This window comes from Taudactylus pleione, unplaced genomic scaffold (assembly GCF_031769625.1).
Source record: "Taudactylus pleione unplaced genomic scaffold, aTauple2 ptg000036l, whole genome shotgun sequence".
Classification (NCBI taxonomy): Eukaryota; Metazoa; Chordata; class Amphibia; order Anura; family Myobatrachidae; genus Taudactylus; species Taudactylus pleione.
This window is the reverse complement of record NW_028284438.1, coordinates 4,972,748-4,996,536: the sequence shown is the minus strand read 5'-3', so window position 1 is coordinate 4,996,536 and position 23,789 is coordinate 4,972,748. Positions and strand designations below refer to the sequence as shown.

General features: G+C 41.6%; 1 protein-coding gene across 1 annotated transcript in view; it reads right to left on the bottom strand.

Annotated features, from left to right (window-relative positions):
- USP53 (ubiquitin specific peptidase 53) overlaps nucleotides 1–22,324 on the bottom strand; it is a 53,655-nt gene extending 31,331 nt beyond the window's left edge. Inside the window, exons 1-8 of the mRNA XM_088452250.1 lie at nucleotides 21,796–22,324; nucleotides 10,517–10,609; nucleotides 9,296–9,430; nucleotides 8,576–8,689; nucleotides 8,410–8,492; nucleotides 3,308–3,413; nucleotides 1,970–2,116; nucleotides 1,074–1,223 (exon numbers count right to left, since the gene is read on the bottom strand). Coding sequence (XP_088308376.1) covers nucleotides 1,074–1,223; nucleotides 1,970–2,116; nucleotides 3,308–3,413; nucleotides 8,410–8,492; nucleotides 8,576–8,689; nucleotides 9,296–9,430; nucleotides 10,517–10,609; nucleotides 21,796–21,942 — 975 coding nt within the window. The 5' untranslated portion in view covers nucleotides 21,943–22,324. The remainder of the gene's footprint in view (nucleotides 1–1,073; nucleotides 1,224–1,969; nucleotides 2,117–3,307; nucleotides 3,414–8,409; nucleotides 8,493–8,575; nucleotides 8,690–9,295; nucleotides 9,431–10,516; nucleotides 10,610–21,795) is intronic.
- Between the last annotated feature and the right edge of the window lie 1,465 nt (nucleotides 22,325–23,789).

Here is a 23,789-nt window from a genome sequence, read left to right as displayed (position 1 = left end):
ATGCCTGACATCATCACCTATACCCCAAGGTAGATACCCTATGGACCCTGATGTAGAAATTATATATATATTTATATTAGCAGGCTGTCGAGGTGCCTCCTGTCACGATACCGAAATCCTGATAGTCGACCCCTGTTAGTTGGTATCCTAAATATACTTACCCTCTCCCCTAACCCTCCCTTGTAGCCTAACCCTTCCCACCCCACATCCTCCCAGTTAGGATTAGGGACTAAGCCTTCGTGCCTAATACAGCTAGGATTTGACTTTTAGGATATATATGGCAATGATATGTTTTGATCTTGTTGCATATGTATATAACATAGAAGCTTCCACTGTATATATTTTTTCCTCCTTTTTAATGTATCACTTGCACCACTGTATAATTCACTTGTGAATTCCATGTGCTGTTTACATGGTCTGAAGCATTAGTATAATACATTTTTTTCTCCTTTTTATGCAGCGCTGTCCGCCAGAGAGGTGTTTGGCTGCAGGGGTTGCTAGGCAACCGCATGTGTCATCTCATCCATCACTTCCGGTCAGATGGATAGCCCGCCTCATGCTCAGGTGGCAACGCTGTGGGGAGGAGAATCCTAGCTGTATAAGGTAAGACACTCACACAGACAAGTTTGATTGTCTTATTCACATTATGCGTGACCCATCCTGATGAAAAAGTCTAAGGACTTTGAAATGTCGATATTATGTGTCACTGAAATAATTTAATACACTTGTGTACATCATTATTGGGAGTGCCGCCTTGTTTTTGCAAAAAGACATTTGGAGACATGTTTTTAGGAAGGCACCCCTGCGATGTCTATATTATCCAGAATGCCAGGCTTCCATTGAAAGAAATTTTTTATATATATATATATATATATATATCTCTATCTCTATCTCTATCTCTATCTCTATCTCTCAAATGTCAGCACTGCATTATGGGAGGTAGAAGATTTCTACATTAGCAAGGAAGCAAACACGAAGCTTTAACACAGTAAGGGACATCTTAGTAAAGTGATCACCACAAAAGCTTTGCGTTTGTATGCAAATACAAATTTTAGGAAACAGAAAGTGGTTACCTCTTTCACAGAAGCATCATCAAACAAAATCCATCGGGCACTTTTTGTATGATAGGCAAAGGCACAATAGTGATGGCTAGTGTAGCAGATCATACCCACGAGGTAAAGCCTACTCTCTTTTGCTTGTTCATCAGTCACTCTAAAAAACAACTGGGGGAAAAAAATTGTCATATGTTAAAGAATAAACTTAGAATGAAATAGTAACAGTAAATGTATATGAATACAAGACAACATGTGAAATAAAAAAAAAACAAAAAAAAAACATTTCATAACACCACATGCAAACAGTGTGAAACTAGAACCATTGTTTGAAGTGTTACCACTGGCATTTTTACCTGCTAGTGCTTTTTGGAATACTACTTGCTCATAAATTTTTCAATACCCAAGAGGTCAGTCAAATGTAACATAAGCTGAGGAATCAAATGCAATTTCCATTCCCATAAGGTGCTCTGTGTCTGCTAGTGCTACTGTATATAAAGGTTTTGCTCTCAATTGTAAAGCGCAACAAAATATGCTATAAGTAAATGTGAATAACACCTAGAAAACTGCTAAACAAAATGATTATTGATCTCTATAATCAAACAAACATAGTCCATACAGATGGCTTTTACTAGAGATTATTTGCATACAATGCCGGTCCACAATTCTGTAAATTCTATGTGTCAGGTCAATTAATGTTCTTCACAGTGGGTCAAAGACTTCTAGCCCAACGTTTTGTAAGCACGTGCTTGAATGCAATAGACAACACCAGAAGAATAACCCAAGCAATGAGCCTGTGTGTACATAGTCAAACACTAGTCATTCCCTAATAAAACTGGGTTTTCATAAATCTAACCTGGCTGGCAAGGATATGTGGAGGGAAGAAAGAGGGCAAAGAAACACACAAAGAAACATACCCCAGGTAAGTAAAGTTGTGTAGCCAAATTCCGAACAACATCTTGCGTCAAATCAGAGTTTTCAGAATCCCAAACCAAACCAATGGTTACTATTTCTGGACAGTTCATTAGCACCCGACGAATTTTGATCTTTTGTCCACAATTGCTCTAAATATAAATACAAACATTACGATCAGAGCTTGAAGAGTTTAAAAAACAAAAAAAAAAAAAAAAAAACACGCATGTCTAACCTTACCACTTTGCTACAGAACTGAAAAGGTTTCAGAAAAGTGGAGTGCAAAGTGGGACATAGTATATATAGACAAGAGACTATAGATTAAAGGAAATTAGTAAAAGAATGCCAAAATATATAGATTCAAATTGTTAAAACCTGAAGAAAATATAGCACTTGTTACCAGGCTAGAAAGATGCCGCTTAGATATACAGTAATTACGTTCAGTTAGCAATAGGAAGACGTGCAGGCAGGATTTATGTAGGTTTGAGGAAAGGGTTTCTATAGATCATTTTATGTAAACAGCAACACATTTACGTTAATCAATTAAAATTACAACAACTAAAAAGAAAAAAAAAGAAAAAAGGGGGGGGGGGTGGTTGGAGCTTTTAAAAAGGACTAATGTGAACTCACAATTGTCCGATTGCAATTTGTCTTTTTGCGCACTCCCTTCCCCTCTACAGCAGAAACGGTTCTTTTTATTAAATAAAAGGCTTCCTCAAGTATTTTACTGGCAAAGCCTTTATTTAATTTTTCACTTTTTAGGTAAAGTGCAGAGAAATCAGTGATTTCTCCACCTTTTCTCATCTCTAATAACAGCACTGCAGCCCCTGAAGCTTTCAATAGGGCTGCGCAAACATTCTAATATAAAAAAAAAAAAAAAAACACACACACACACACACACACACACACTCTAAACAATACACCACCATCTCAGGTGAGATGAACAGGAACCGTTCTCTACCCACTTTCTCCCATACTGCATTGTGCCCATTTCACCGGGAGGCTCATGCACACAGGGCAATGCAGTCTTTCACAAAAGGGAAAAGATGCACTGGACTGTTACCTCCTTGCCGGGACAGACCTCTACCGCTAGGTCTAGCCCAATACCCATAGAAAATTTAAATATGGAGCGGTTATGCCGTTTTCTATTTATTAACTAGAGCCGGAAGAGGCAAAGCATATTAGTAAAGCTATTTTAAGCCTATAAATACAACTACACAAATGCTCTTTTAGCAATATAAAACAGCCAATACTATTGTGATCACCACACAACACATAGATAGAAGGCAGACTTAACAGTGAAAGACTTTACAAATAACGGGACATGGGCCCAACTGACTTACCGGACATTTTCTGAAGTCATCTGCTGTGTTTGCAGCCTGCAGTAACTCCGCAAACATTTCAGGCTTCAGGCGCTCATGTCTCTCTAGCATTCGGTCAACTTCATTACTGGATAAAGTAAGGGACACAGGAGTTATAGGTGACAAAGAAAATATGTTCAAATGTTTGATCAATGCATCCATTACAGTCTGTGTATTACCATAGTAATCCCTAAAGCACCTTACTTTTTTTCTGCAGTTTCCTATTGTGTTACATCCAGAATGAAATGGAGAGCAATTTAACAATCTGACCTTTAACCAGAATTGGAATCAAACAGTTTAGAAAGCAAACATATAAATGTCTAATCGAAATTAACAACTTTGCTGCTGAGGGTTTTCGCACCCTTGTGCGGAAGTAACTTTTTCACATTTGTGCTGATCACATTCCAACATCAATGTTTATTTTATGCGGTACCCACACAAATCATACTTTTTTTCAGGACTTTGTATTTTCAGAAAATACCATTAGAACTTTTACTCATTCTAATACATTATACAATTGAACCCGAATGGCCAAAAAAAGGAGTCTCTTATTGAAAATTCAATTAAGGGAAAAAAATATATATTTTTATTCTGCCGTCTTCTAAACACCATAAAATTGTGGTTCTTGTTTTGCAAAATAATCCACCTTACCAAAATAGTAACAAGCAGGATTCTGTGTGTAGGCCATGACTAAAAAAAAAAAAAAAAAAAATCTGCAATTGAAATGAAAAAAAGCATATTTAAAGAAAAGAAAAAAAAAAAAAAAAAAAAGAAATGAATAAATAAAGCAATTTGCTGGCTTGATTTAAATGGTTCCGATGTGCAGAAAGAATATGGTAAGCCCAACAAGGCCTACCATTTTAAAATCTAGACAACATTTGCGTACGGTTTCCGTTATTCTCTGTTGATCAACAGACAAGAATTACTAAGGGGGCACATAGTTTGTGAGAAGAGACTCCCCCCTTTCAAGTTAGGGTGCCCCTGTGTGTGCGGGACAGTATGGGGGAGATGGAAGGGCACATTGTGCCTTTCCCCTTCTATGGTAAACTAAATTTTTACATATTGCTGGGTGATATTGTTTGGTGACCACCAGACAATAGCTGTTAAGGGGGGGTAGGACGACCACAACATTTGACAGTGGGGACTACCCTCTTTCATATGAGAGTAGCCCACATTTACAGATTATGGGCGCAATATACTACCACCCATATATGGAAAACTTCTTTTTCTTAGTGAAGGGTAATAGTTTGGTGATCAAAGAATAGAAACTAGTGGGCCACAAAATGTGAAAGTGGGGAGTCCCATTAGCTTTTATGTGGGCACACATTTTAAGAGGCGAATCTCCTCTTTGAAACAAGGGTACCCATCTTCTTAGGTGGTGGGGTTGGGGAGTTAGAGGGACTTAATGTAACTCCCCAAACCCCACAACAATTTTTTTTTTTTCCAAAAGTGGCGTTGCTGTCACATCCCGATCCGACCAAAGGATTGCTGGATGCCTCCACCATTTGTTAGGACTGGTGGGGGACAAGCAAGTTTGTTTTTATTGTTATTTTGCCCCTTGTTGTGGAGTTTGTCCTCCACAGTCTAATACTGATAATTTGTGGTTGCTCGTGGAAATACACTGCACAATTATATCTGGCAGATAGGCAACAAAATTATAGACTGTATGTCAAGCATAAGGAGTAATGGGACAAAGAATCGCACCGCTATAAATAGAATATTAAATATAAACCTGAGATATCAGAGAGAGAGAGTGAGTATGAGTGTGTGTATATAAGTGTATGTATAGGACAGAATGAGAAAAAAAAAAGTGTAAAAGAATGTACTAAATAATAATTCACAAATCTAGGAAATGCACACAATAAATGACAGCATCACTTTACTGAACTCTCTTGATTAGAGAAGTGATCTACAGTACCACCGCAGCCTGCAACAGCTTTAGCAGTATAGTTAGGAGTATGTGAGTACATGCTTCAACACAACATGAGAAGCCATTTACAGATCACTACCATACAATTATATTTTTATGTGCTCATACCTACTAAAGGTTAGAGCACATTAGCAAGTGGCACAATAGCTAAATTGTGGATGATCTATTCAGACACGATGTAAGTAGTTTTTGAAAACGTTGACAGCAAAAGCGATTTCCATTCTGGAAGTCAACATTTATAAGCTAAACACTCCTTATAGTTCAATGTAAATTGAAGAAAAAAAAAAAAAAAAAACACAATGAGGCAGCACAGCAGCCACAGAAAGAACATCTGCTTGTGTCTGGAACCCTGGGCCCAAATAACATGGTGCACCTTTCAGCTTGAGTCACAATTCAAAAAAAGGCTGCAATTTAAATAGAACATTAACATGCTAGAAACCTCCCACGGCTCTGTAACTGTGCATTATTTATCTGAAGATTGGAAAAACTTTTCCTAACAAAAGCTTATAATGCCTCTGACTCACTTGAAATAAGAATGTAGAGAGAAACCATTTCCTGCCACTCATATGAAAGGCTGAAGTAATGTGCGCTGCTTTTCACATTAATAACGTGTCATATTTCCAAAAGCCGTTTGAGGCTTTCAGGTCCCTAATCGCTTTTACTTCATATATGAAGATAACCTTGACAACAGCAGAATACAATTTACCATTCGGCTAAATGAGTGCTGGCGGTCGCCAGTTACTTCAAAAACTGATGTCTTCATTAAATCTGCTAACGCGGTGAAGTGTCGGCAGCTACTAGTTATGTAAACGAGGATGTGATCAGCATGCATAAGCTTATGTATGTACACTGGTTGGGTGGCTGCTATAATAAGTGAGGAGGGAGGATTTTATTGTCTGTTATGTGGTGGTAATTGTTCTGGTCTAATGTGGTGGACAGTACCTAGCAGATAGTTTGGACTGTATATATTAATTTCATAATAGCCCTAACTCAGTGGTTCTCAAACTCTGTCCTCAGGACCCCACACAGGTCATGTTTTCCAGGTCACCTTGCAGGTGTACAGTTGTATTCATTACTCACTGATATTTTAAAAGATCCACAAGTGGAGCTAATGGTTTCACTGGTGATTCTGTGAGTAGCAGTGCCAGATTAAGGTCTGCATGTGCCTGGAGCTGACATTTGAGAAGGGCCTATTGTGTGCTGCCACATGTGGTGTGACCCACGATGTGATGCAGAGGTGTGACTACTGATGGCAGGCATGACCAATGCTGCATATCTTTGCAGAGGCATGTTTTTTTTTATGTAATTGGAGAAGCTGAAACTGGAGATATATATATATATATATATAGCCGGCTCCGTCGTGCGCATGCGTGAGACCCGGATAGCGACGGGCAATCCGTCGCTCCGGGTCCCGTACCAAAGGGGGCGTGCTGTCGATGTTGAGTGACAGCACACCCCCTTTGGTGGGCGGGCCGGAGGGGTTGGCTGCCCAGACGGAGGCGTTCCCATGTGAACGCCTCTGTTTGGGGGCGGCCCCACTGACACCATGAGTGATGTCAGTGGGAGAGATTTCGGCTCCGTTAGAGCCGAAATCTCTCCGGGGCTTGAAGCAACGAGACCCTACCACAAGGGTCTTGTCGCAAGCCCGATGGTCGCGATGGTCTTGACCATCTTCCTGGCCGCTCGCTATAGCTGTGGGTGGTCACCCACAGCAATGCGAGCAGCCAGGAGGCCGTTCTAAAAAAATTTAAAAAAATTGCCCGGCCCCGATTCAGAGCGAGCGCCCTGTCAGAGAGTCCGGCTCTGAATCAGGGCCTCTGTCCACGGCAGAGTCCCTAACTTCTGACCCTAGATTTTAGCTTCAGAAAGAGTGTGTCCTAGACCGGGATAAATGGCCACAGCGCAAAGGTAGCACTGCAATACATTTACCACCATTAGCAATAACTCTACTTACTGCAAGCAACATTTGTACATTCTACTGCAAGACAATCTCCTTATTTAGCTTACAAGTGCTTTGAGAGCAGATTCATCATGAAGAAACACTGTTCCCCATTGATATTCATGAAAATTCCCTCAGATTGTATAACTGCTTTACAGCAAAGAGTTTGGAGCACATATCTGCTTTCATTTACCAATTTTTTCCCCTACCTGGATTCTAAATCATGAGACAAGGCAAACTAATGTCTCAAGTCAATGGATAAAAAATGTGCGCCTCCCTGAACTAGAAAACACAAATGTACACTAAAACAAAGAACAAATTAGTGCAGTTATTCACAATGCTAGTTCTCAGGGAACATTAACAGTGCATGTTTTTCAGGTCACATCGCAGTGAAATAATATATCTTTAAAAATGTGTCAGTCAGTAATGCATACAGCTGTACTCCTGCACAGAGTATGGGAAAAATGCACTGTTGGGGTTCCCCGAGTACTGGAGATGGGAAACATTGAAGCAAACAGGCGGGAGGAAAACAGTGACACTAGTAAAATATGCATAGCCATATGTAATAGGAAAAAATAAGTATCCTGACCCTCCAAACTATGAGTGTTTTATGTAAATAGCTGTAAGGAGTCTACTAAACATCAAAGAATCCAGTCACACTGGTACTACTGTAAACATGGAAGGCAGCATGCGGTGGAGTCTCTGGATACCTGAGTGGCCCCTGGGGAGGGAAGAGGCTGACCAACCACTTCAGGAACATGCAGTTATACCTTACAGTGGTATGGATCATTAAGGCATGCTCAAACCTTCCCTGCAAGTAAATATACTTAATAAGCGCTCCGATCCATTTCCATTATACCTTACCAAGCGTCAATGGTTAGCACCAGCTGCTAATAGTATTTAAAAAGACACAAAGCAAATATGAATCACTTTTTTTTATATAGCAAGACAAGAAGCTTAAAAGGCATTAGGAAGGTTCAGTATTATGGAGGACAGCATTTGAGCGAGTGTGTACCATTTAATCAAGCTTCCACCTGCAGACTTCCATGTAATGCAAGGGGAATAAACAATTAAATTGTAACTCATTTTCATACAGTCTAGCTAGGAATTATACCTTTGGTCTCTATTGAGGTCTATTTATTTATTTAAATACCAATGCTGATCACTGGGTACACGATTGTTGTACCAATGTAACCAAAATCCTCTTGAACTTACCAAAGTGCTGTAGTGGAAATATAACGCACAAACTCCGTAAAAGGCAAAGGATCAGATGATGCTCCACAACTTCGACAGACACACTGAAAACAAAAATAAATATACATATTCTCAAAACAGTTTAAAATGGAAAATGTTACCACTATCTGTAATGGAATCTTCCTACCTGCTCATACAAAGTCATTGCAAACTTCTGATGAGTGATGCAAGATTTTGAGGTGCACATATCACCCTCACTATTTGGCACAATGTGGAAATGAATTCGCTGCAGTATGTTCTCCTGAAAAAAATAAAATTAAAATACAGAAAACTATAAGCGTTAAATATAAAGAGGTTTTGAAAATTTCTAGATAGAAAATCATGCATTGTAGGTATACTGGTACAGACATGTATTTTTATTAAAATTAAACAGCATTTTCTTATTTCAGTAATGTGAAATTGCAATAAGGCTCAGTTTTACTACATAAAAAGAGGATGTAGTCGGCATCTCAGCGCGCACAATGCCGGTGGACAGAATCATGGCGATGGATTCCCGACAGCAGTCAGAATCCTGGCAGCTACGATCCCAACGATAAGTATTAGGTTTAGGGTTAGGCAGCAAAAAGGGGGAGGGTGAGGGTTAGGCTGCAGGAATTGTGGGTTTAGAGGTACGCAAGCATCTGTATTTCCACAGTTGGGTTTACGCTGCCAGGATTCTGACTGCTGGGATCACGTACCCAACCCATAAAAACAGTACCACAAAGATAAAATACATCTGGGTATATCTTAGCTCTAGTTTTAGGATCATTAGCATTATAATATGCCTGAAAGTTACCCAAGATTACTTTCTTTCATTACAAAGAGGTTTAATATAAAACCAGATAAAAAGCACAAAAACGTGACTCACAAAGCACTCTGCCGCATCATCCATGAAGCCGAGCTGAAAGCGGTGCTCATCTTTAAAGCTCTCCGCCAGAGCATGTCTCATGGCATCTGATGGGAGCACCTTTTCCCGGCTAGTTTGAAACTGTGCAAATATTGACTAGAAGTGTAAAAAAAACACCAAAAAACAAACAATTAAATTACAAATCATATACTATCCAAGGGCTTAAGGCAGGGGTTCCCAACCACGGTCCTCAAGGCACACTAACAGTCCAGGTTTTAGGGATAGCCATACTTGAGCACAAGTGACTTAATTAGTGCCTCAGTTATTTTGATTTAACCATCTGTGCACAATCATGTATATCACTAAAACCAGGACTGTTAGTGTGCCTTGAGGACCGAGGTTGGGAATCACTGGCTTAAGGTTTCAAATAGATTGAACTTAACGGTATCAAGAATGAGATTAAGTAAAGTTCAACTGCATACTACTATAAACTATGCACTTTGGGCCTAGGTCCTCATAGGAAAACAATGGGGGGGGGGTTTCGGAAATTAAATGGAGATAATTAATGGGGACCCGACAAAGCAACTCAATTATCTTGGGTGCCCATTAATTATCACCTTTGTCACACACTGGGTTTAGCTGCGCAGAGCGGCTAAACCCATGTAAAGTACTGTTAGGGCACCCAAACTACTACTATTTGGAGGCTAAAACAACAGAATTTTCAGACATTTTTGCTCACCACCTTAGGAGGTTGCGCCCAGAAATGTCCACGTTGGTGACTCTCAGGCCTAATCGGAGCAACAATTGAATTGCTCCATTTGAAAAACCAATTGAATTACCTCCAATAACTTTATTAAATAAGCTCTCAATATTTTAGTTAACCATAACATTACAAAAATGTATTTTTCTGAACTCAATATAATTTAAATTCTGTTTGTTCAGAAGATTAACATTTTGGCACAAACAAAATAGTAAGACTACTTTAAAACCATTTGCACGGCAACACAAGTCTCAAATTAATTTCAACCCATTAATTTCTTATAGTTAATTTATTATGCCAGCTTGCACGATTCCATCATGGGCGTTGAATGTCAAACAGTATATAAACCCTTTATAAAACACTGGTACTGCAGCCAATTAAAACAGTGTCCAAGAAATTACAAGCTACATTAAATATAATCTGCCAGAACATGAAAGCGACTGGTTCACTTTAAGGTATATTCGTAAACATAATAAAATTACCTTTAAAGCACAAAATATGCAAGCTTCCCCTAAACAGACATGTCCAGTCAGTCCGCGTAAACTGCGTCGAAAGATATCCAACTGCCATAAAACCTGCAGAATGAACAGTTTGCAAATGTTCGTTAACATTGAAAAAGTAGTTTAGTTTAAAATGAGAAATAAGTGGTTCTGGTTTTCCACCATGATATTCACTCAGTGGTGACAGACATGGTGAAGAGGTGGATTTGTTGTTCAGAGCAAAACACCAGAATAGAGAACAGCCTCTAGGGTTAACAGAATGGTGCGCAAAATAAAAACATCCAGTGACTGGCAGTTCTGTGGGCAAAAATGCCAGGTTAATGATAGAGGTCAGGGAAGAATGGCCAGACTGATTAAAGCTGACAGTAACTCAAATAATAATGTGTTACAATGTTATGTAGTACACAAAAAAAACAAAAAAACATGAAACCTTATATTTGATGGGCTACAGAATCAGGAGACCACACTGTGTTCCACACTCCTGCCAGCTAAGCACAGGAAATGGAGGCTACAGTGGGCACAGGCTCAACAAATCTGGACAGGTGAAGAGTAGAAAAATGTCAGATGAATCACAATTTCTGCTACAAAATGCAAGTGCTAGGGTCAGAACTTGATGTATGCCACATGAATCAATCCTTCCTTAGTAGTAATGGTGTGGGAAATGATTGCTTACCACATAGTAGGCTCCCTAATACCAATAGAGCATTGTTACAGTCTACCTATCTTCTAAAGGCTACATACATCAGAAGAACACTAAGCATGTAATCTCAAGCAGGTTATACGAAAATTAAAAGGAGCTCCTTGTACTCCAATGACCTCCAGTCACCGGTTTCCTATACAATTGAGAACCTTTGGTATATAAAAGCGCACACATCCTACAGTCAACAAACCTCAAACTCATCACCCTCAAGTCTAAATCCTTTAAACAGATGGTTGTCAAGCTCAGTCCTCAGGACCCCAAATAGTTCATATTTTCCAGGTCACCTGTGGTATTTTTAAAAGGCGACAGTTGGTACTACACCTGTGCACCTGTAAGGAGTCAAGAAAATAAGAACCTTTAGGGGTCCTAAGGACCAGGGTTAAGAAATACTGCTTCAAATATTGCCTTATGGAATGCACGCTGGTTATTTAAACAAACTGACGTATATCCATGAGAACTCTTCATCTCAAAACCTCAATTTTCTGGCAATAACAAAAACAAGGCTCACATAATCAGACACTGCCTCACCTATATCCCTTTCACATGTGTGGTCTCTACTTCACCCACACCTTCTATCCTGGAGATCGTAATGGAGGTGAAGATGGACTTCTCTCTTCCCCACTTGGGACATCTGTTAGTGCTGTGAATGTGCAATTATTCACATTCACATCTTTTAAAAAAGGTACATGTTCTCTAGATTTTCAAACTATTCTCTGAGCTCAACTGTTTCTTCAACATTTCTCTGCCTGGCTCACTCACTTCTTATCCTCTAACATTGCCACCATCATTTGGGAGATTTCATCATCTCTACTGGATTATCCACATTCCTCTTGTGCCCCCCAAAGTACACTAACTTATTATTTTGGCGTTTGAAGTGGACTGATCGGGATGTAGGTCTCGATCCCGACACAGGAATCCCGGCAAGGGATTTAACATAGGCGTCTAAATACTGACGCCTATGTTAATCCAGACGCCGGAACACCGACAGGACGCCGGACCAATTGTCCTCAGCCGGGGGTAAGTATAAACTTAGCCGTGGATGGGGGGGTGCTTAACGCTAACAGGGGGAGGTTAGGGTTAGGCACCCCTAAGGGAGGGTTAGGGAAAGTATACTTATTTGCGCTGTTGGGGTTTTGAACCATCAGACTGCCGGCGCCGGGATTTGAGCAGCCGGGCTGTAGTCCGGTGGTCATTCATACAGATTCCAACTGATGGCCATTGCCTCGAATTGTATTCTCTAGACCAGTGACAGTGATTTTCAACTTGTGGCACACCATCAACAGGGGAAAACACACACACACACACACACACACACACACAGCGCCTCACTCTAACCTTTAAAATGTTAAGAAAAAAAAAAAAGTGTTGACCATTGGTGTGTCGACCTTTTGCACCTCTCATCCAGATACCCACAAAAACATATGTAAATAAGCACATAGGAATATAAAAATTACCATAAGATAGCAGGACTAACATATAATAGAAAGCTCACATCTGGCTCAATATTAAAAATTTAAATTTGCAAAAAAAGGTGAGGGGCTAGAGGGAAAACCACTGTTGTAGCTCTAGTTGCAATAGGAAGAAAATTAAATATTTTGTGGCCAAAATTAAGCTGGGTACACACTGAGACGACCGGTAATCGTACCAATGTCCAGGGTGTCCCTGGACATCGCATGACTGCCGATACACACTATACAGCGAATAATGAACGACTAAACAATCACTCATTCAGTCCTCCATTAATATACATTAGGTCGCGTGTGATCTAGTCAGGTTTGATGTGCAGCATGTCAAACCTAACAACGATGCTAGCAACTGTGGGCACGCAAATTTTGCGCATACAAACATCGCCCGACATCGCTCCGGTGTGTACCCAGCTTTACTCTAAAGTGTTTGCTTCTAAATGTTTAAACACCAAGCCTATTGTAAAAATCAAATAAACCTGTGTAGTTTGTCATAAAACCTAGAGTTAAAATGTCGCCTCATTTTGTTTTTGTACTAAAATATTTTGCTTCCCTGTTAAGTGGGCAAGGTAAAAAAAGGAAGAGGTTTTCAAATGTTTGGGGAACTAAATAAAACAAAAAAAAACAAAAAAAACAAACAGGTATTTAGCAGGAAACGGACCAAAAATCTGGTCCCTTGGCAGTCTTCATACCTACCGCATCAATGTTATGCTGCTTGTCAACTAGACATAATTATCTATATTTACTCATCAGTGGTACTAGGCATGCCATTTAAAATCCCAAAGTAAGCTCTTCTTTTGGGTCACAGGTGCCCTAAAATTGCCTTCCGACTTCCCTTTACTTTACCAAAATATGAGCTCTGACACTATTACACATGGATGCTGATTTTTTTTATTTTCAAATATATTTTAAAAAGTAGACAAATTGACTTCAATACATACAACCCTAGGGAGTTAATCATCTCAGTATCTCCAAATGAAACATTTATGCTCTCCAGGTTTTATCTCTGGGAGCTTTCAGGTATCCCTGTACCCACCCCTGCCTATTTGGGTACTATATCAATACCATTCTACTACTGACCCATGGACAAACCCAAATGTACCGTACCTCTCTAAACCAAAAATCTTTTTTTAACAAATGGATTTCAGGAGGATATCCTTTGGTCTTGTGTAATGATTCGGTCATGTGAATATAACATCTTAGACCAGTGTACGGTCTCAGTAGCAGCCATTCAAGCCTAGACACTCTATAGAGAGCTGAGCGAAGTCTCTAGTCACTCACTGCATGCACCTATTGCAGGCTAACAACACATACAAAATACTTTGTTAAGGATGATCCTGGCATCAAACTAATAGAGGACTACCTTACTTTGACTAGACTTCTGTAAAAAGCAAAAAACAAACAAACAAAAAAAAACACTGAACTGGATCAGTGTAAACACCACCTACTCTGCAGGTCGAAAAAAAAGGTAATCAATTTATTTTAAGGGGTCAACCCAATTAGGTGCGAATTGCGAGTTTTTTTCTTGAACATCGCAGACTTTGCACTCCCGAGAATTCTCCAATCCAATTAAAAATTCCTATTCGCGGTACTCACAGCAGAGGTTTGCAAATTAACTGCCAAATGCGACGTGAGAAGTGCATGATACAGTGGGTAGACCAACCTGGAGCCCCCAAATTTGATAATTCCATTAGCAGGACCACATAGAAGGCTGTTTGTCGGCATTAAGAAGGTACGGGCGGGGGTTCAGCACAGTGTCCTGACATTTTAACCTTAAAATAAAAAATTTCCTTTCCATCTCACCCTCAGGTGCAAATGGAAAAATGCAAATTTAGTCTGACTGGTTCAGTGCGAGTTGCTAAGTGCTAATTGCATTGCAAAAAGAATTCGCTATGCGAATTTGAAGAGAACTCATACCTCACAATTTGCACCTAATTGGATTGACCCCTAAAATGGACCTCCTGGACAGCAATTGTTGCAAAATAACCCATCAGCTTTCATATCTGGCTGACTTAACTGCCGAATTCTGTGATCACATATGTACATTATCATTATTGCCTCCACTTCCTTAGGAAAACCAGCCCTGGTGGTAACTGACCTGGTGCAAGTTGGAATCATGGTGAAAGGGAACCTCTATAGTTCCACCAGCCCAAGCGCTATAAGGTTTATCCTGAAATCAGGGGGTCCCCACATTGATTTTTCTCATGATTTTGGGGTAACAAGCAATGGGCTGAAAGCACCCGTGCTGGATAATAAGTATGGGGGTACCGCAACACTTATTTTTCCCCATTATTTATTTATATTCTGTTTTTATACACATACGCAGATGGTGTCAATACCGGCTGTTCGGATACCAGCGCCGAAATCCCGACACCAGTCAGAATGCGGCATCAGCACCACTATGGTAAGTGGTGGGACTAGGGGGAGGTTTAGTGTACTTACCAACTGTTGTTGGTATTTGAAACCAGTCAGGATGCCTGACCGCCGGCATCCTGTACCCAACCTGGTCAGTCTAGTTTTGTGTAATCATAAAATTGTTCAGTTGTCTGGTCTAATGAAAACGTTGAATAGTGTATAGCTAACAAAGTTTTGTTTTAATGCTGAATCAATCTGCTTACAATACTAAAACATGGTTGCCAAATGCTTAACAGAGTGTCAATTACATTATAAAACAAGCATTCAAAAGACTAATTAAATACTTAAACGTTGTCACTGGCAATGTGAGCAAGTTTCCAAAAAGTAATACCTACTGCTCTGCTCTATTTTTATCCAAACACTTCTTCATATATCGGAGTTCATTCTCAAACTTTATTAGATCTACACATACACAAGAAATGTGGTTATAACAATAGATTTGCTAAGAAAACATTTTCTACTTTAACCTCATAATGGAAATGTATTCCAGAGTCAATTGGGGTTCAGAAGAATTTCCTTCCTTACTTGAAAGGTCCATGCGAGACCTATCAACAGGTCAGTTTCTATTCAGTCAAGAACCTTTTAGTACAGAAGTAAAAGCAGAATGCTGCTATACATTTCAGAAGGTATTTAAAAACAATACTATATACAATTTCATAATAAGTTACATTGGATCTGTCACTTTCACACAAAGTATTCTAATTAGTATGTCAAAGGGAAACTATCATGTGGCATATGGTTATTTGTATTTGAAATAGAAGACATTTATTGAACCCCAACTATCGAAAAACTGCAGTTTTCACTGGAGAAAGTGCAATTAAGATAATGACTATTTAATGAAATCCTAGCACCAGATAAATCACTGATTTTTCAGAGATTTAATGGCCAAAATCATTATCCACATATCTCTATAGGGACGGGAAAATTACCCGTTATCAAGCTTCTAAAAGCTTATCTTATCAGATCTTGTCCCTAGTAACAAACCATCTTCAGATGATATTAGTTGCAATCTCCCATTGGTAAAGCCATGGCAACAGATATATTTACCATTTGTGAACTAACTGTATAAGAGCGCAAGCACAACAAAAATAAATATGCATGTGTGTGTATACAGCAATAGATTATTTAACTCTTATCTGTACTTTTTAGACAAGAGTGCCAGATGCATTTCAAATGTATGGGCAACAAATGTTAAGGTTAATAAATTAATGGACATGTAATTGTAGCATAGTGGAAGAAACAGGTTGTTGAGACAAAGGCAATGAAGGAATATTACTACAATAAGCTGCTGCTTCACCCAAAAAAAAAAAAAAATTGTATTGTCTGCAATATTATGTGCACACAAAATAACCATCAACTATGTCTAAACAAAAACGTAGTGTTCTTCAAAACTGTACTTTTAAGTACTTGGCTCACAAGGTCATCATGTACTACTTTGTTTAATCTTTCCAAGTTGGACTGTATTCCAGGACTGTGATCTCAAGGTGTGTATACATCTAGCAATTTAAAAGAACGATAATGATATCGTTATCTTTCAAATTGTTTTAAATGGACTAGCGATGCGCGGCCACGTATGGACGATAGCGATACCGTCCATCGGTCGTGCATGCCAGTCAACTTGCTCGATTTCGAGCAAGTTACTATAGAGACCCGCGATCGAGGGTTGCTATAGTCGCCGGTAAGTTGGTGGTGTGTTGGATGATCGATATTGATCATCCCGCATACCAGGGAGGGTGCATAACGATCTGCCAGCGATATCGTATCGCTGGCAGAACACTACATGTGTACGCACCATTAAACATGGTATCGACTTCAGCCACTCCGTTTGAAGACAGTTCAACTGTAGTGGTACTGCAATGTATGTATGTATATGTGTATATGTGTATATGTGTATATATGTATATGTGTATATGTATATATGTGTATATATATATATATATATATATATATATATATATATATATATATATATATATATGTATGTATGTATGTATGTAGCGTTCCCGCTAGGCTGTTTTAGCGGGGCGCGGCGCCCTGCCCTCCTTCTGGAGGGCAAAAAGCGCCCAGCCCTAACAGCCTGTGGGAGCCGTTCTCACCCGCGGGACGCAGTGTCCCGCGGGTGGACAAAAATGCGGTGACCCGGTCATCGCCGGAGAATAGACGCCGGGCGCGTGCGCCCGGCATCTATTCTCCCTTTCTGCAGCGCTTGGGGGCTGCCCGGCATGTCCGTAAGCGCCGGGCACGCCCCAAAGTATGACAAAAAGGGGACGCATCTTATAGACACGCCCCCTTTTCATAACCACGCACCCTTTTCGGACGCGCGCGCCCTATCTAGCTCCGGCGCCCTGCCTGCCGCCGGAGCTAGAGGGAACACTATGTATGTATGTAGTGCCAGTGTTTGAATACAGACAACTGCATCCTACATAGCCCATCTTAACATGCAGCCCGGGGTGCACAAGAAAACACACAATGTATGCCTACCGTATGCATGGAATTTGTACTCACTGCACACCTCACTACATCTTGCCATTACGAGCGATGTGAGATCGCTTCTAACTGAATTGATCCCAAGGTATTTGAAATTATAAGCTTTGAAGTTACATACTGTATAGAACTTTTTAATTAACTTTTGGTAATTTTAGCACCCATTTCTTTTTTCCTACGATAAACCATGCCAACAAATATGACTAGTTCCCTTTCTGATTTGGCCAGTGATGTCTGAGAGTGATCTGTTACCATGATCACAACAGGACTACAGTAATGGTGCATACACACGTAACGATTTTGTAACCAACGATTTTCTGTCAGATTTTCCCTTGAAAAGTGAACGATTTTTGAAGTGTAATGGTGCATACACACAGTCAGATGTGTCAGATGAACGATCAAACAATTTGCAAACGATTTAACGATTTTTGAATATTAAAATTAATGGAAATTGTCCAAAGATGACTGCAAACATCAGATGGCAGATATCGTTCATCGTTTCACACATTGCAGATTTTTCTTTCAGATATGAACGATTTTTAAAATAGTTATCACGTGTGTATGCACCATTATGACTGATTTTTACAACGATTAATGAAAAATGTACCTTCCCTTAACGAAAATCATTATGCTGGACAGTCTGAAATGGACGATGAATAATAACTACAAATGGGAGCGCGCTTGAACGATTATCGTTCCTCGTTATAACTCGGAAACTGAATTTTTTTTTTAACGATTACGTCAACGACAAATCGTTCAAAAAATCGTTACGTGTGTATGCACCTTAAATGTGCCTATCCACTAGACGTTAAAATGAGCGATTGGACGATAACGATATCGTTCGAATATCTGGTCTTTTAGACATCTATCATCGTGCAAACATGCTGGTCAACCTGAGGATTACACTACACTGCACCCTGCAGTGTAGTGAATGACTGAACGATAACGATATCATTATCATTCAGGTGTTTTCACTGTCGGGTAGTGGATACCCACCTTAAGAACAGATTTGATAACAACCCAATTGATTTTGATTAGATTACTCTGAAGCTTTTTTTATGATTTTTGTAAAGCACCTAAACGCTTTTCTACTTTTTTCTATTTTTGTTTTGCATTAATATTAAAGCAGAATGTTTAAGGTTTCCTTACATCAATGAAAATGTGTTTCTAAGGGTACCGATCGGACACATCGATTCACTGGTTAGAAATGCGGACAGGGAATCTGTGAAATTCTACATGTTAAAAATCCATGATATGCTAATCACTATCATATTGTGATCATGATCGGCATATCAGTGAAATCAGACAAGTTTGATTTCATCTATGCCCTGACCCCCCAAGTGCCTAACCCTAATCTCCCCTCTAAGTGCCTAACCCTAACCACCCCCTTCCCCGCTGCCTAAACCTAAGTCCCCCGGGGGGGGTGCCTAACCCCAAGTCCCCCCCGGGGGTGCCTAACCCTAACCCTCCTGGGGGGGTGCCTAACCCTAAGTCCCCCCCGGGAGCCCTAAACCTAACCCTCCCCCCCACGGCTGTCCGCTCGCGGCGCGCGGCATCCCTACGATCAGGATGCCGGGCAATGTGGGCGTCTACATCTAGACGGCCGGCATTTCACCCTTGACGGGAAATGGCAGTCGGGAAGCCGGCTGACGGTATTTAGGCAGTCGGCTTCCCGATTGCCTCCCGTATAGTGTATGCCCAGCATAACTCCTTGCCCACCGTACAAGAGGTATTTATCATGGGTTAGCGGCAAACTGCCATTAACAGTAGTATATTTCTGCTTCATCTGTAGCACTATTCAGAATTACAGTAGAAAATACAAACGTGCTGAAACTTCAGACTCGCAACCTGAACTACCTTGGCAGGAAAAGTGCTCCTTATGACATAACATCAACAAGGTATGGTTGGTATGTCACCCATCCAGTTAAGCATTAACCTCCAATCCTATCCATATGCAAATATCAATATAGTTCTGACCTACATCATGTTTAGAAGCAAAGCAGATTCCAGCAAAAAGACTTCATATCTAAACATACTTAATATGTGCACACTTTGTCATTAGTGTAGACACACGTATCCCGATGTGGAAAAAAGCTAAGGAGAAATTACAAAAACAGTGATCATTACCTAGATTATCTTTAAGAAGGTAAACAGCATTATTGATCTGACGACAATATGCATTAATCAAGGAAATCAGTTTTTACATAATTACTTACAACAAAGGCAATACAATATACTGTAATAAGAATACAAAGAGTGTTATACCAAGCTACAACAGGTGGTTTTTATTATTGTATTAGGTTGTCACTAGCTAGGCTACGGTGTGTGTCCACAACTAGGTCAGGGAACAGCTATGAACCAAGGACCAGGGCAATGGGAAACTTTACAGTTTCAATCAGAGCATGTTTTCTGGTGAAAAGGGAGGTCTATTGTGCTTTCTTCATAAACCTGGAAATACAAGTGCTGAGCTGAAAATTACCTCAAAAGGATGTGACTTTGTACGATGCAATAAGGAACAGAAAATATAATGAATACAAATCTATAATTGAGGAAACAATTATAATAATGCTGAAAAATTAGAGATATATATATATATATCTCACTTATCCACCACATTTTATAATTCTAGTCTACACGATTGTAATATCACATATCTATATGGGATTCAAGCTATACAGTTTAAATAAATTAGACAGATTGCATTACATTCACTGTGGATGGCTACACACCACCAGTACAGACATGCTACATACAGCACATTACACACGGAGCCAGTGTCTAGGAACACTACATACAGCACACACATGGAGCCAGTGACTTGGGATATGCTACATACAGGACAATACATAGGAAAGCAGTAACAGAGGAAATGCTACATACAGCACAGTACACAAGTTGGGGGGAATTCACATCAGTTAATCAGTTCCCCTGACGGTGCTATTTAATTGTCGCGCCAATCGGGCACCCAGATTTCTACTCACTACCTCATGAGGTGGCGAGCGGATATCTAAAAAGGGCTTTATGCGGCTAAACCAGATGCATTCGGACACGACAAGCGGGATAAGTAATGCAGTTGTTCTCGATCGACAAAACAATTGAATTTCTATGCCGAGCGCTCATTACTTATCTCTGCCCAAAAAACAACCGAGAGTACACGCTACATACAGAACTTTACACACATGGAAGTAGTGACTGTGGACAAGCGCTGAAGCAATGAAGAAGCACATGCTACATACTGGATAGTACACAGAACAAACTTGATCATACACATGCAGTAGCACGCTACATACTGGACAGTACACACGTCAGTAGTGAGGGAACACACTACATACAGCACATGCATGACAGCAGTGAATGAGCACATGCTACATACTGCACAGTAAATACATGGAAGCAGTGAGTAAGCACAGTATACACATGGCAGTAGTCACATGCTATATACAGCACAGTATACACATGGCAGTAGTCACATGCTATATACAGCACAGTATACACATGGCAGTAGTCACATGCAATATACAGCACAGTGTACACATGGCAGTAGTCACATGCTATATACAGCACAGTGTACACATGGCAGTAGTCACATGCTATATACAGCACAGTGTACACATGGCAGTAGTCACATGCTATATACAGCACAGTGTACACATGGCAGTAGTCACATACTATATACAGCACACAGTGTACACATGGCAGTAGTCACATGCTATATACAGCACAGTGTACACATGGCAGTAGTCACATGCTATATACAGCACAGTATACACATGGCAGTAGTCACATGTTATATACAGCACAGTATACACATGGCAGTAGTCACATGTTATATACAGCACAGTATACACATGGCAGTAGTCACATGCTATATACAGCACAATATACACATGGCAGCAGTGGGGAGCACACACTACATACTGCACAGTACACAGACATGACGGTTGTGGGGAAGCACACGCTACGTACAGCACTGTACACACAGTCGTTAGGAAAAACACGCTACATACAGCGCAATACACATGACAGCAGGGATCACACGCTACATACAGCGCAATACACACACGGCAGCGGTGAAGGAGCACACACAAGGAGTGACATAACGGAACACATGTACTAGGAGGCACAGTGCACGGACACAGGGACGCCCCGGGGGTGAGCAGCGGAGGCACATACACAGCAGGTAGATAGGAGCGGCTCACCTGCACTGCGCTGTTCAGAAAACAGCTGTTCTGACCGGGCTCGTTGAAGAGGCCTTTGGCCGGGGCCAGGGAGAGGACGCTGCCCGGCTGGTAGACCTTCCCCAGGTTCCCCCCCGCCTGGCGGCGGAACAGCTTCACCCAGGCCATGAGTACCCCAGCGGCACGGGATGAAGGGACGTTACAGCACCCGGCGTGGAAGGCACAGCAGGAGAGCGCAGCCCCGGGTCATACAGGTGCCCATCATCCTCCGGTGCCCTCTCCGTACAGTGAGAGCCGGGAGCGGAGAAGACGTGTTGGGAGCCCGGGGGTGGTGGGAGTGGGGGAGGGCCGGAGCCGCTCTCTGATTTCAGGAAGCGAGAGGAGGAGCTCGGGGATATCCTGTCTGTCACACAGAGACCGCTGCCGTGTCTGACTCCTGTTGCCCGGTGACTCCGACACTACTGTCCCCGTCGCTACCGTCTCTCCTCTCCCTGAGTGCGTGTCAGTAGGACGCACGCAGCACGTGACACCGCCCAATTGTTGGTCTTTGTGTTGTTGTTGTCTCCTGTGTTCCGGCCGGGCGCTCACCTGTGCATGACGCTGCGGGGGTGTGGCCTGTATCAGCCGCCGTTCCCTTTGGCCGCTGCCATATGATGGGCAGGTAGTGGGCGGGTCTCCCATGAGCTCTCAGTCAGACCGTTGTATGTGTGGGGGCAGGCAGTGTGTCAGTGACATTGGGAGGAGGAGGGTCACATAGGCTTTCTCCCGGGCCGAAACTAGCCTAGCTTCCTGTCCACTGTGACCTTATCTTTTGACTCAGGTTTCTATTAGGTCCCTGCAACTCTCTGTCCATACAGACTCTGAGAACAGTGGGGGAGATGTATGAAGAAGCAGTATCAACACACGTTATGCACGCTGATACTGCTTCTTCCCCATGTATTATTGTGGGGTTCAGTGTTAAATGATAGTGGTGCTATACGCCCCTGTCATTATCGGCTCTTCTATGTACTATATAGCACACTGATGTACTGGGCAATGTATGAACGGTCTATCAATTTCGACAGCTGCAGCTGTTGATGCCCCATCACCACAATAGGGACAGCATTGTCCCCACTGCGGCAGCTGCTGTGAGTTCTCACGATGATTGAGAGATCTAGCGCATGCTCTGTGGAGCCGGCCGGAAAGGGTGACACAGAGCACTAGGCTGATGCGCTGTGTGCTCAGACGGGGATCGCCTGAGGGGGAAGTTTTCACTCCCCCATTCTAACAGAAAATATGCTAATACATATTATCGGTTCTGTTTTGCCTCGGTAAAGAGACAAAGCAGGAAGAGTTATAGCGGCACAATGCGTGCCGCTATAATACATCTCCCCCAGTGTCTTCTCCGTGCTGAGAGGTAGCACAGCCACACTTTAACATATGGTTATTTATCAAAGCTTGAAGAGAGATAAAATCGTGAGAGATAAAGTTACTACCAATCAGTTCCTAACAGTGGCACATCTAGGGGGGATCAAGCAGGGCTCGTAACTTGGGCAAAATCGGGTGGGGGGGGCGCCGGTGGTCGCGGTCCAGGACACTGGTCAGTGTAGTGCACTACACAGTAACAAACACCGTTGCCGGCTCGTACTACCCGGCGGCAGTGTGTTTGTTTTGGCAGCCAATGAGAGTCAGACAGACTCTCATTGACTGCTGCGCTGCTGGAGCTCACTCATGAGCTCCATCTTCTGGCTCCCGCAGTGGGTGATGGGAGAGATGTCTTGACGTCTCTCCCATAGTGTAGAGCGGACCAGCCCGGGAGGACGGAGGAGCGGACGACAGCGGGTGCAAGAGCGGGGATTCAGGTAAGTGGGTTTTTTTTATGTGTGTCTTTGTCTGGCACTGCTCAGCGGGGACTACTACTGGGGGCACTGCATAGGGGAGGACTACTGGGGGCACTGCATAGGGGGGACCACTACTGGGGGCACTGCATAGGGGGGACTACTACTGGGGGCACTGCATAGGGGGACCACTACTAG